At 38.7% G+C, this 14,870-nt stretch overlaps 1 protein-coding gene across 3 annotated transcripts in view; it reads right to left on the bottom strand.

Annotated features, from left to right (window-relative positions):
• Positions 1 to 1,456: 1,456 nt before the first annotated feature.
• The window catches only part of fam168a (family with sequence similarity 168 member A), a 35,840-nt gene continuing 22,426 nt past the window's right edge, over positions 1,457 to 14,870 (bottom strand). Inside the window, exons 3-8 of one of the 3 annotated variants that reach the window (XM_015045997.1) lie at positions 14,355 to 14,446; positions 9,873 to 9,953; positions 4,363 to 4,508; positions 3,619 to 3,805; positions 3,152 to 3,279; positions 1,457 to 3,045 (exon numbers count right to left, since the gene is read on the bottom strand). In XM_015045997.1, coding sequence (XP_014901483.1) covers positions 3,167 to 3,279; positions 3,619 to 3,805; positions 4,363 to 4,508; positions 9,873 to 9,953; positions 14,355 to 14,446 — 619 coding nt within the window. In that variant the 3' untranslated portion in view covers positions 1,457 to 3,045; positions 3,152 to 3,166. Of the gene's footprint in view, positions 3,047 to 3,151; positions 3,280 to 3,618; positions 3,806 to 4,362; positions 4,509 to 9,872; positions 9,954 to 14,354; positions 14,447 to 14,870 lie in introns of all 3 variants that reach the window. The other 2 variants (XM_015045995.1, XM_015045996.1) reach the window with 2 other exon arrangements.

Here is a 14,870-nt window from a genome sequence, read left to right as displayed (position 1 = left end):
ATATTCAGTGAAATTTTTATTTTCCTCCGACAGCGGCGTTAAGCAATATCATCTTAAGAATTAACCTACTAGTGTACAAACATCTAATTCAAACACTCCACCTTATTGTTTTAATTATGATATAAATTGCTTTTTCTCCTTTTTTTTGCACTACAAAGCCTAAGTACCTGTTACTTAGCATTAAATTATAGTATAGTCAAGTTTTTTTTTCCTTTATCTTATGTTGTGCAATAATTCCTTGCAATGTTATTCAATACCCACAAAAGTTCTGATATGTTCTTAACTTCTTTGCAGTATTACTTATTGAACGTTGGCAGCGCGAGCAGCCTCGACTCCCTATTATCACGATTTTTTATTTATTTTTTTTTTAAAAACAAACTCACAAAGGCTGTCAACAGATGGAGGCGCCCGCTCTTAATTTATTGCAATAATCAAACCACTTCATCCACACGCCAGCAGTAAATGCTTCCTGTAATACCGACCTGCACTGTACAGATCTCAGAGTTAGGATGGATCTCAGAGTTGGGCATGGGCCGGCACAAGATCCTGATTGTATGATAACCTCGAGTTTTAAAAAAAAAAAAAAAAAAAAAAAAAAAGAAGAAAAGTTTCTCAATTTCGACAAAAACGTGAAACTACAACACAATGTCATTGCTTTCATTTAAAATACGTCGCAAGTTATTTCTTCTGCTATTAAAATTACATATCGATTACTAGATTTATAAACTTTTAATGCTCACAAACCGAGTTGAGAGCAGCTATATTTGAGGAAATGCTTTCAAGTGCTTGCAACATGAAATATTCAAAATAGGGCTACACAAAATAGCGAACTGAAACATTTGGCATGTGCCGATGTTTCAAAACTGTTGCCAATCCTATATGGGCAGCTGGATACATTTTTGCCACCTTTTATGCCCACACCTGATACAAATCTCACATAAAATGTTATTTAGTTGCAAATCATTATCATCCTAATGCTTAACTTTAATGTTGCAATTTAATCTTTTCACTAAATTGTGCAGCCGTGTTCTAAAAATATTCCTAACTGGCCAACTTTGTCATTTTGTAATCAAGACAGCCTATGAAATGTAGCAGGTTCCTTTTAGCCAGCTGGCTAGCAGTGCACAGCCATAGCTGAGGAAGGGGCTCCATGCAATCAGAGAAAAAAATCCTTGGGCACACTGCCACTTTCTCTTGCATCTCAGTAAAAAAACAAACAAAAAAACAAAAAAAAAACCTTGAAACATTACGAACGGTACGACAGGAAACTTTAGCGGTTTCAAACACCGGTTACACCTGGATGCAGGTGTAACCGGTGTTTAACCTGCAGTTATGCAAATATCTGCAGATATCTGCATAACTTCTGTCAGAGTGATGACATCTAAAATGACCTGAATTTATCTTACAAGTGAACACTAGCATCTAGCCTAAGCCTAGATGCTAGTGGGATTTATTTTCCTCAGAGTAAATCCTAAACAAACAAAGAAAAAAAAAGCCACTGGGCCTTATCCAAGTATTAAACCCCCACAATCGGTCTTTAACCTTCTACACAAATCTTCCCCAGACGAGGACAAACGAGGAAGAAACAAAATTCACAACAGCATTTGAGTTGGTGTGTCGCGTTTCCTGTTAGACCTACAAAAGTCCCCCCCTCCCAACCCCCACCTGTCATTCAGCAGCAGTGGATGACGCTGAAGTGCATTCGCTTTATTGGGCCTTCATTAAATTTGCCTCAGCTGTCGTGTGTTTGTTTATTAGTCCTCGCCTGGGAAGTTGAAGGAGATGGCACGACCACAGCCAGAAGAGAAGACAGAAAATCGATGTAGAATACAAAAATAGCCACAATGTGCCGTCCGCCTTTAAAGGAGAAACGTCACACACTTAAATGTCTTGTACTTTGAAATTCTTCGCCTGCCTTTCAATGTGTTTCCCCCCCCCCCCCCCACCCACAATCTCTTTAAACTCATTCTGTGCTGGCAGTACCTGCCAGATAGCCATGTTTCTTTTTGTGTGTTTTACAACTGGAGGTACTGTCCAGTAAGTGCCACTACGTGTGAGTGTGTTTAAGTGTAATCCCCAAAAAACCCCTAAATTAGTTTAAATGCAAAAACCCACAGGCCAAAGAGTCACTGTTGTGACCCAAACTAGATAGGTTAACATTCCAATAGTGTCCCAACAAACCAGCCTGCATAGAGTCTAGCATGAAGTCGGCGAATCTTTTTCGTTAGTGTGTACTAGGTACAGCGTAAATGCGAAAACACGACGGGTCGTGATCTGTAAGTGCTCACAGCACCGACGAATGTGGCAGAAGGGATGACGGACACACAGCTACTACGTGTTGGAAGACAAGTGAGATCGGACTGAGAATCAAACAATCAGGAAAAAATAGGGATGAAGAGGAAGGCAGGAAAAAATAAAAAGGCAAAGCAATTGAGGTTGGTAGTATAAAGGACATTTAAAAATATTATTACCCCCTTAAAAGCAGGAAGAAAAAAATTATCTGATGATGTTAAAACCCTGTGCTGATATCTAGTTGTTAGAAAATTTGGCAGCATTAGTCAATAGTCTTTGATGATGATGATGATGCCCAATATTTTCCAGCAAAGTGAGCAGCGGCGGCGGCGGCAGCAGGCGGGGAGCACACACACCAGCACAACACAAAAACAGGAGCGACCGACCGACACCTGCGATTGGTCGAGAGTCCTTTCTGGAGTTCCAATGAAAGACGCGGCAAAAAAACATCAAAATAAAATAAAAAAATAAAAATAGAGGAATTAAAACTAAACAATCGAGAGGAAATAAAATAAGACCGTAATGACTGGTTGGCAAATAAACAGAAGAGAGAATAATAAAAACAAAAGCAGCCTTTGTAAAAACATTAGAGAATGTCGCATAATAATAATAATAATAATAATAATAGTAGTAAAGTGGCTGTTGCACTTTAGTTTTGTTCTTGCAGACAGGTGCCGAGTTCTTGTGGTTACCGCTGGGAGCTCGTGTAACATTTGAGCAGTTGCATACGATGGTGGACTCCAGATCTGGTGGCGTGAGCAGAGAAGAGCAGCATGGGTTAACGCCAAGCTGCAGAGTTTGGGGGGGCAGTAAACGGCAGGAGAAGAGGAGGCGGAGGGATTCTCTCTGTGGATACTCACATGATGGGTGGGCTCTACCAGTGAGGCGGTACGTAGCTGTAACCGGGGGTCCCTTGGGGCCTGTAGGTTGGCACAGTAACTGGGTGTGCTCCAATTGGTGGGTGCTGGGGCGTTGTCAGCAGAGTCCCTACGCACATTTAACACCAGCATTAATGTGAAAGAAGCTCCTCTCTCATACACGGCTGCTGGGAGTTTCAGTGAAAACAGGAACTAATAGCTCTGAGCCAGGAGAGCTGCAATCCAATGAACGTCCGACTTTAGATTTTTACTGGAATACAATTAGAAACACGCACTACTTTGACTTGTTTCAACACATAAAAATGCAATAGAAAACTTTAAAGTTTGTGGTTGCAAAGTGACAAAATGTGCAAAAAGCATAAGGGAGATTAATGGTTTCACAAGGAATAGTAGCTGACAGTTGCAGGGTCTCGCTTTGTGCACATTCTGGAGGGAGTATTGGTCCTACCTGCGCTCATGGCCATGGTTGTCCCGGCTACCATCCCCATGGTAGGCATGCCGTTGTTGCGGGGGGCAGGAACAGGGACTGGGGCAGGGTAGAGGGCTGTGGAGGGGATGCTGTTGGGCTGCACCACAGTGGTGTGATGGATCACATGTGGCTGGGCCGCGTATACTGGTTGGGTGTAGTATGCTCCCTGTCAAAGAAAACAAGTTAAAAGAGCTCTTAGTGAGGCTAGCGACGGGGGTGGGGGGTTGGGGCTGCCACATGTACAGCATGGAAGAATTATAACAGTATTAAAGTGCTTCATCACAGCTCTGAAGGCAACGTTTTTTTTACTTGGGACTTTGAAACTAAACGTTAAATAAATATCCGTGTAATGTGAAAGCCAGAGCATGATGAAAGTGATATGAACAGAGATAAATGGCTGAATAAATCCAGTCGCATTTAAAGAACACATTCTGTAAATCCCCTAAAACAAGAAAAACGAATCGGGAGACGCTCTAAATCTCCTCCGACAGTTTGTTTTAACGTCGAGATTTGGAAAACGTCTCGTTCCCGAGCCATTGCACAGACTGCACGGCATTTGGTTTGCAAGTTTGGCAAAAATGCTTCAACAAATTGTTTTTTAATAGACAGAGAATCGATGTTGCCAGCAAGGAAAAACAAACGTTAAATGGCGGAGGCAGCCAAACGGGTGGGACAGCAAACGCAGAGGCATTTCCAAGGCAATGTCATCTGCGATGTCCTTACCTGTGCGTAAATGTTCTGCTGAGGGTAGGCACTGCGGATGGGGTACATAGCTGTGGGGTATGGGGTGGGAGTTGGGGTGTAGGGAGGAGGTGCTCCATTTGACTGAGTGGGGGGCACTTTGTATGGGGTTCCCGCTGGGGTGTATCCTGCAAATATCCAGAAAACAGCTTAAATTAATCAAACAAATGCTAAGTAGTTCAAAATGTTATGTATATATATATATATAAAAAAAACACTTTCGATTATTAAAATAAATTAGGAGAATTTCACAAAAACTAAAATGAAAATACAAAACTCAAGCAATTCATACAAGTGTATCAAATTCTGTTTTTATTCCCATGTTTTGGGGGGGGGGGGCGGGGGCAAAACCTGGAAATGTGAAACATCACGCGTGGTTTTGAGATGAATATTTCTGCTTCTATTTTTGCCTTTTCAGTGGAGTCGGAAGCATTTCTCCAGATAAAAAACGGCAACCAACTGCTTATTCAATCCAAGCCGATAAGAGCAATAAAACCTAAAGCAGTAACCGCTGATAAGATGCCGAAACCCTGAGAGGGAGCTAAAAAGGGAAGTGCAGAGTCAGATAATTATACCAGGCTTTTCACTATGAGCCGAGCGTGAATAAAAAAAATAGCTCCTGAAATGAGCCGCTGTTGCCGCTCAGACGCTGCTATAAATCCATTACGCCAAAATAACTTGAGAAAGAAAAAGAATTGTCAAAAGTGGGGGCGGGGGAGAAGTCAAATATTAAACAGTTTTCCTCTAAGAAACTTTGAAAGATGTGTCTCAAGACCATGAGGGATGTCAATTTTGCCACTTTATTATTTGCATTTCCTGTAAAGACCACCAGATGGGGACTGTTTGTGTTTAAAGAAGAGTTCAGCCTCGTAATCAGCATAGAAATACCCATATATCAAAAAAAGAAAAAAAAAGAAAAGAAAAAAAATCTGATTTAGCAGGCTTAAACTGGAGCTTTGAATCAAAACCTTCTTTTAGCGTGCAGGGAAAGAGGAAAGAAGCTGTGTAATCAGTGACTATGGGCCAAATTTAAGACATCACTTTTATTGCAGGGAAACATGGTAGGCATTAAATAATTTAGCAGAGAATCCTCACTTCACAAAGATTACATCACTATTTGAAAGATGGTATTAGTCTCATTGGGCTGCGTTCTTATGTAGACTGCTCTGAGGGGGTGCAGTACCTCTGAGCAGCCACAGGATGGAGCCTGAAGGTCAAACATGCTACTAGCTAGCTGCTGCATAGCTTATGAAAAGCCCTTCTCTTACACAAGGACAAGGGAACAAAGAGATGCTGGAGCTGTTCTCGCTACCGGTGATTGTATGCTGGAGCGTGTGTGTATGTACGTGTGTGTGTGCATGCTTTCACGGTCAAACTCTGCTCTGATGTCCACGCAGGGCATTAAGAGACCATGGTGAGAGACAGCCGCACAACAGAAGCGCAGACAGAAAAAAAAAAAAAACAAACAAACAAAAAAAAAAAAAAAAAAAACGGGCCGTCAATGGTCTTGATGAATAACGACCGAAGACGTGTTTTCAATCAGACCACAACTGGTTTTATCTTGCGAATCATTCATGTTGAGGGGGAAAGAAAATGAACTATTTTAATCCCCTCATAAATCAAGCCCAGCAGAAAGGAGTCGGCAATCAGACGACGCAGCCACAACAGAAAGGCTCAGGTTTCTGTAAGAACAAAAGCAGATCTGATGTTTTGCTCGACTTCCAAAAGATGAACCTAAGCTGAGGCAGAGGAAGAGAGGAGGCAGCTTCAGAAGGAGCAAAGGAGGAGTCTAGAAAACCTGCTCCTTCCTTTGTTACAGACCAAATCAAAGAGGACAGGAAAACACTGGAGGGGAAATGCCGATTTCGTCTTGCTAATGGAATTCAGTTTTGACAAATTCACCAAGTCATTGAGGGACATTCATTTCTTATATGATACGAATATAAATCATTGACCCTTCGCTCTGTTCTCTCTCTCTGTCACCCCCTAATGCTCACATAATTGGGTTTGCTCAGTAATGGAAGAAAAAAAATAATAACCAGACTTCTTATCATTAAAATCCTTACATTTTATGATTACTAATCGAGTCTGGAAATGCACAGCATATTGTATTTAAATGATTATTTTCTAACATCTATGTTTTAACAATGAAGCCATTTGGTTTTTTTTTATGTTTTTATAAACCCAAGAGTCAAATCCCATTGTACATAAATACCATTTGAAAAGGGTAATGTCAATAAAAAGTTAATAGATTTCAGGAACGTTATTCATTTTACACACAGAGGGATTTATTTTATGTTAATTTTGGTTATTAAGACTTACAGTAAACAACCCACAAATCAGTTTCTTAAAATATATCAATATTACAATAAGACCTTTTTTTTTTTTAACAAAGAAATGCTATGCCATGGCTTATATCACTGGCATTTTAGTCACCTCCCAGCTTCATTTCCTCTCAAGTTTATATTTTCTGTTTCGTTACAATTACACTAAAGTTAAATTTTTTCTGTCGTTCGCATTTAAACGCATTGGTGTAATGAGCCAGCCTTACTTGAAAGGCTAAATTAAAAGAAAGGTCAGACATCTGCTTCAAGGTCTCATTGGATATAGAGATTGAAAGAGTAATGCTGTAATCAAAGCCTTCGAGAGATTTTTAACGGTAACGTTAAAATATTTCGGCGTTTATGTTCTGAGACACAGATTGAAGCGATTACAACTGCCCAGAGTTGTTGATCATTTACCCATCTGAAGGTTTAATGGAGCAGACCCGCAGCTGCTTTGTGTGAGGGTGTGCTTATTCTTCCTACGTTACTCATGTCTTTCAATAATTAAAGATCTGTAGATTATTACGAACCTCTGAGTTAGGAGGTTCCCTGTTCTTAAAGGGGCAATGTAATGTGTTTTCCAGGCACACGCCATTTTATAGCATAATCATTTGTAATAAAAATTCTTATGATTATCAAATATGACTTAAATTTTACTTCCCAATTTAACGCCTCAAAATTGGGCCTGTACCTCTTTAAAAACTTGTGTTCTTTCTGAAACTCCGCCTTCAGGAAGTCATCATAATAGAGCTCCTCTATTAACCCTTTAATACATTTTTTTTTTCTCCTTCTTAAACCAGCACTCAGAAGCTCCTATAATGATTAACAGTTCTGCCAGGTGTTTGCTAATTGCTGCTGGCTAGTCTGGAGGAGCTGAGCAGGGGAGAAGCGGGCCATGGAGTCTGATGTAAACAGTGTTTTATAAGATAACTGATTAAGAATTGTTTTAAGCATGGCGTGCAAGTTTATTCTGTTTTACCTGCATTTTTCCTTTCTCTCTTTCCACTAGTCAATGTAAAATACTCCAAAGAACCTGTTAAATGTCAGTTTTCTCAAAAGGTAAATGCTAACCTACGGTATTTACTGAGGTTTAAGTCACCTTCAGTGCGACCACTTTCCTATAATAGCTGCCCTCTTTAACAACAGCTAACATTGTTATAAATTGACTTAAGATAGTTTAAAATAACTTCTTTATGTCAGTTTATGCTGGTATCCCAAAACACTAAATTAGATCCATCGCGATTAGTCACTGTGGTGACGATCGATGGACTAAGAATCAATAGTCCAAATGTTTAATAATTCAGGAAATTATTAAACATCATTTCTCTAAATAATGTTTTCTCTTCACTATAGTTGTGCTTTGTAACATGGTTGTTTGAACACATATCCAAATAATATCAACTTAGTCTGAAACTAATTTTAATTAGTTTAGAGCTAATTTGGCCTCATTTTCAAAAGTCTCCAATACAAACCTTGGTCTTCAAGCATGGATGTTCATATTAAACTGCGGTATTTCTATATAATTCTGAGTCACTTCATGTTTCATTCTTGCATGATTTTGGTGATGCTGTGTGACGAACCCACAGTATGTTAATCCGCAAACTAATCTGAATTTGTTGAGAATTATTTTGGTCTCGTTTCCAAATCCGAGGTTCTTAAAGAGAAGAGGCGTCAGATATGATGCCAAGTGAAACTTCTAAATTATTTTAAGATGTGCAGCATTTTCATTGTAACTGAAGTTAACAGTTGATGGCATGATTTTACAGCACAATGTGCCTGAAAGGTACGTCATAACAAATCTTTCATTGTAATGTTAAGTTATTTTTGCTGGTAATCTTGTATAATAGATATCAGTTAGTTGTTGTTTTTTTTCCCCCATGAATTTATAGCATACTCCTGTTCACAAATAAATAAATAAAATAAATTGCCAGTACTATGCTCATCTCTCCATCTATTATTTCAATGCCTAAACCTTTTCAAGCAGGATCACATAGACAATAGCAGACTAAACTATTTGGCTGCTATTTTCCTGACGATCAGGTGGTGGCCCCACTGGGCAATTTTGATCTAAATTACTAGTTTTGTTCATAATTACCCTCAACTATTGCTTAGTGATTCACAGCCAAGTCAGACTCATTGTTGCACAACACCCACCATGTTTACCCATTGGGTAGTAAGTTGTTTTCAGAAACATTTTGAATAAACCAGAAGCACAGTCAGATGCCACGTAAAGACTTTAATCAGAGGCACTGAAGGAAACCTGCAGGTTTGCTCGTTATTTCAGTCCAGCATCAACAGTTGCAAACAAGTCTAAATTTACGTCTTTTTTTTATTTTTATTTCTTTTAACTAAAGTAATTTGTTGAATACGACTGATGATTTCCCAGTTTGAAGTAAGGCTGTCAGGAAAATGTGCAGTTAAGTATTGTCATGACAAATGTAATCAGATATATTGTGCAGCTGTAGCTTTAAATACAGCCATCAAAATCTTCTAGACGTTTATGAAAATGACAACATAATGTTTCGTTCCAGTAAGTGAAAACATCCTTTTAAGATCATTGTGATTTAAATGTAAAACTTGAATGAATTACAAAGAAATACTTTGAGTGATACAAGTTATTGTCAAATTACATTTTCCTTAAAGCAATACAACAGTCAGCTCAAGTGGACGTTTTGACACCGGCATGCAAGTCGAGCGTTTTTTTTTTTTTTTTTTTTTTTTTTAAATCAAATTTACCAAAATTTTTTTTTCCAGTATTAATTAAATTTCATAATAATTACTTATGACATTTAGACAAAATATTAGAAGCTGTGTTACACAAACTTTCCCATTTTTCTCTACTTTCAACTAGTTAAAAACTAGTAGATAATGTACAAGAATGTTATTCTTAATTTGCCTAAACATATAATGAATCTATTCCAGCTGAACTGGGGATTTATAATTTAAAAAAAAAAAAAAACATTAGGATGTAACTAGGTAAAGCTTTCCAAAACAGCCTGTTCTGGTTTTATTCATTTTTAAACCAGAGAAAAATGCATTTTTCTTCTAACCCGACCTCATCAAAACCTGTTTGCTGGATTTTCTTCTGCAGAAAACTCTTAACAACAGCAATGAAAACCCGACAGCTTTATTATCTTTTTTTGAAGAACAGTGAGAGTTCAAGCTCACCTGGTGGATACCCAGGACTACCTGTTTGATAGAGGTTCGGAGTGTAGGTGGGAGCTGTGGCTGGATACCCTCCTGGATAGGCTGAGAGAGAGGAAGAACACAGGTGGAAAAGAAAAATGTTACAAAACCCCACCAAATAAGCACAGGGAACACCCAACACACATACGAACGAGTGTAGAACAAAGTATTTAGCTTGAAGCAGGATGTGCGCAGATGGCAGTCGTAAAAAAAAACCGAAAACATTTGCAACAATAACACAGTCGGCTGAATGTGTCTAACGTTCACCGATTAGGCAGACAAGGCACACCTGCCAATATGCTGTGGGAGGACATAAATTCAGAAACATTAGCAATGCATAAGGATGCACGTGAGGGGGGGGTAGACACACACTGCTGTGCGTCATAAATCACATGTCGGGCCGAGCAACAAAGATCCGACCTGATGAGTTTTCTGGGATGTAATGTGAAGCCGTGGAGAGAGATGGCAAGAAGCAACGACAGGAAGCACAACAAGCAACCTTCAAAATACAGTTGAATTGTAACTGATTTATGCAATTATTTGTGTTGCTTTAGCATCAACAGAAATTAATTAAGTGTAATTATCTTTGATTGAAGGGCATTAAATAGTTAACTAAATCAGACTGTTTTGTTGGAAGTGGAACTGACCTGGACAGCATCTCACTTGACTGGATGGTGTTGGAATGAGCTGGAAATGGTCTGGGGTGTCATTTATGTAAAATTGCCAAATTTGACTCTCTGGGCCTCACACATCTAGTGGATCGATTTGTCTTGTACACAAAATGCATTAGGATGTCTTTTAAACAGGTTTGCTAGAAATTTGTATAAACCCACGAGGCGCTTAAACTCAAAAAATGTCTACATGTTTACAGCATTTTTACTTTATGATTTAAAATTAAATTGAAAAAGGTGTAATATACATGTTGAAACATTTTAAAATTTAACAGGTTTTGACAGAGATGATCATGAACAACCATTGATAATAATGTGTGACATTCGTTAACTGATTGGTTGGTTGATCAATTGAAGATGGCATTAACTAAATTTAAAAAAAAAAATCTGTTGTGTATGTTGGAATGTTTTTTGATGATTAGTATAATTACTGGCAAATTAATTCTCATCCACAGCTTTAGAGCATTGGACTGGAAAACCATTTGCTAGTTTTTGCCCCAAGCTCAGAAATTTTCCATCTACATTTTGAGAAATCACCACAGTTAATGTCGAATATATTCCTTTGGAGTTGTGACACTTTGTCGATTCCAACTCGGCTCTTACTTTTAGCTGGGCCAGAGAAGAGATTCGGTTTTGTAAAGAACTAAAATTGGGCTCGTGAGGATCAACAACCAATCAAAATGTTGAGTGCCATGTTTAAAACTCTCAGGGTTTCTATCAGTTCAAATCTGTCCAATTAAAAAGACAAAACTACTAAACTATGACTTTAAACAAAATGCAGCAGAATAACATGAGCTCAATCTTTATATTATTCGCAGCATGCTACTATGTAGGTAACTCGCTCTATGGCAAAAAGCTGCACTGAAAAGTGCCGTTTCCAAATCCATTTTGTAAAACTTTCGACATTTTATCATCACCAGGTGCTTTAAATTATTCCACTATGGCTGGTCATTACAGGTCAGAGCTTCAGCTTTCAATCAGACCGTTTAATACAACACTAGTAAGCTGAGGTGGAGATATTAAAGTTCTTGTAGGGAAACTGAAACAAGTCATGTGATTTGTGTAAGAGGAGGTGTCTGGGTTTGTTACGCAGAACCAGTGAAGAACAAACTAGCAATCAGTGAAGCAACTTTGGTGGAAAACCCCCAAAGGATCGAAGAGGAGAGGCAACAAATATCCCAACATCCCCTTAACTAATTTGATAAAGACAAGACGTTAAGAAACGTAGATAAAACGTATCTGAAGAGGCTCAAACTGGAAAAAGCTTAAAGGAAACCCTCTACCATGACTGATCACAGATTGAAATCATAAAGCAAAGACAACACCTTAATTGTGTGTGAACTGTTTAGTAAATAGTGGAAAAACTTCATTGGATTAAAATAAAGTTTGCCAAAAAAGTAGGGGGGAAAAAGCTTTACGTCGCTACCCACTTCAATCAACTTTTATTCTTTTCACAATAATTAAAACCAGATCCTTGGGATCGTAGAGGAAAACTTGATGAAACACCAGACGGTTTTGATGACCTAGTTAAAAGCCAGAACTCCTCAGAATCTCGCTGAATTTAACTCGCGGAGTCTTTAGAGGTTTGGTGAAGACCTAAGTAAATAGTTCAGAGCGATGGTTTAATATGTGCAGCGATGCCTACCAAGGCTTAGGAAATGGAAAACAGTCTGCTTTTGTATCTTGTTCTATTGTATTCAATTTTCTGCCTGAATGGTCTGAGTGAAGGCTTGAGCCAGTCTCCATGTGTACAAAGGGAATGAATATTTGAGTCAATAACACCAAGATTGAGGGTTTAGAGAAACCTTGGAATGTGAAAATGTAATTCTGCTAGAAGACCAATGTAAAAATATAATAATGTGAATTATTTGTCCTTTGTATTTTTTGCAATTTCCCTTTTAAACAGGTAATAGAGGGATATAAAATGTCTTTTTAAAAGTACCGTTTGATTTCATTACATATTAATGGAAAAATACTTCAAGTAGTGGTCATAAATGACAACTTCGTAATATTTATTTAATCAAGAATGGGTTGCTGGGGGAATCTGACCAGCAAACGCATAGCTTGTCCATCATTCAGCATCATCTCTGCTGAAAAGACACCAGGACAGCTGTGGCTCATTAACTCTAATCAACACACACTAGACTGATCAGACTGCTGAGCACAGAGTTTCTTTAGTGTAAAAATATAGACTTGATACTCAACTTTCCAGAGTTCTCTGTTCATTATCTCCATTTTAAATTCTAAAATACTAGCATGAACAGTGGGCATGCTTTAAATGTGGAAGCTGGGGGCGAAAAATAAAAAAGAGGCTGAAACAAAGCAAGGAAGAATGAATGAAAAGAAGGAATTTAAAAAACAATAAGGAAGGAGAGAATGATAGGGAGAAAACGGAAAAGGTAGGAAACTGCAGCACGAGAAAGGAAATGAAGAATGGAAGGGTTAAAGGAAAGAAGTAAAAACGCCAAGAAAGAAAGAAAGAAAGAGTCAAGAAAGAACAGTGCAAGGATTGCAAATAGCTAGACTAATTAACCAGCTAACGGCTTGTTACAGCTTGTTGCAATAAACATTTAATTTGAAACGGTTTCAAAATTCAGTAAATAGACTTGAAGTTTTCGCCGTTTGTCTTTAGCTGAAGGAAATTGTAAAAAGAAAAAGAAAAAAAAAAAAAAACCACACCCACTTATGCACTCATGAAAGTTTTTACTCACTGTCAGCTATTTTATGTTCTCCTCCTGACGGTCCTTGTGCTGCTTAAGCTCTACATGTGTGCCCACATAATCGCAATCGACGTCAAAGTGATCAAAACGGTTCACTATTAGTCAAGGTTATCGTACCTAAAGTATCTCATATTTTGTGTGAAATACAGCTACCAGTTACCAGTCTAGGTACTGTTAAAATACCTAGACTGTTTACTTATTTGACCGTCTTGTAAACAGTTTGTGATTCTTTTTAAACATCTTATTCTGCTTTTGAAAATATAAATTATTCAGTGTAGAACAGACCCAGTCTGGCTCCAACTAGTCGTTTTGCAGCTTCCCTGTTTGACTCGATCTCACATGGCAAATTAAAAACCTGAATTCATCTCGTTTTACACACAGAGAAAAGGTGCTCTAAATCACATTTTAGGCTAATTTTAATTAACTGTGGGGGTTTATCAGGGTGAACCACGTACTGGCTTTGATAACAGAAAGTGAGCCCACAACAAAAGGAGGAAACGAAATAATTTCAATCAGCATAACTTGAACAGACTAGCTGAATACATACTAACCAGACCTAATGTTAAAAGTGACGCATGCACAGTAAATGGATGAATGACTCGTGTATACATTATAGATTGATGGACAGCCAAACAGACAAAAACAGAAACAGGTGGAAAGTATCTTTAGATAATAGGATACCCATTTTCAAATAGAACATAAAATGTGTTTAAAGGTGCAGTATTATATGTTTTCCACCTACAGTGCCATTTTATAGCACAATCAACTAATTATGTTACCTTCAGTTGTTATAGAAATGCTGTATATATCAAATATGATGTAATATCAAATACTGAGTTCAGCAGACGTGCAGCGTTTGCTAAATCCTGCTGGCTAGTCTGAAGGAGCTGGGAGTGGGAGCCGTGGGGAGGGGGTGCTCTGCGAGGAGGAGGCTTGGAAGCTGCAGCTCTCATTTGTGATGCGATATAAAGTCAATTTTACATTATACTGCCCCTTTACTCTAATTCTATACTTGTCTCCATTATATTCCAGACTGTATAAGAAGCCAGCACATAAGTGGATGCATGTCTCACCTGTGAAGGCCATGTTCTTGGGGTTTCCATAAGGAGTGCCAGGCTGAACAGGACTGTAGACTGGATTCATGGCTGAAGATAACCTGCTTTTACTAAGAAGAAACACAGGAGGGGAGGGGGAGGGAGGGAAGAGGGTTGAAATAGAAAAAGGAAAAACAGAAACAACACATGTAATTCATGTCAGTTGATGAAAAATGCACATATTGTTAACATTACATTCATCTAAGGGATTCGGCACAAAGAGGAAAAAAGAAAGATCTGAAAGTCATCAAGCCCTGTGAATCATCGCCCTGATGTAGGCTCAACGTAAGAATACACTCAGACTATTGAAATAACACGGAGCACAAGTACTGGCTGGAAAGCACAAGGAAGGTGTGGATTCATTGAGAACTAGCGTCTTCTGTGTGGTCTTGAAATGCACCACGCAGCCAGACTTTCACAACTGGAAGTCGGGGGGGGGGGGGGGAGGGGGACACCCTTTTATGGGTTTGGGGGGAAAAAACCGCCCCGGGGAGG

This window comes from Poecilia latipinna, unplaced genomic scaffold, assembly GCF_001443285.1.
Source record: "Poecilia latipinna isolate Pla-1442-1.1 unplaced genomic scaffold, P_latipinna-1.0 Scaffold759, whole genome shotgun sequence".
NCBI classification, from domain to species: Eukaryota; Metazoa; Chordata; class Actinopteri; order Cyprinodontiformes; family Poeciliidae; genus Poecilia; species Poecilia latipinna.
Note: the sequence above shows the minus strand (reverse complement) of the source record. Positions and strands in the feature narration are given on the sequence as shown.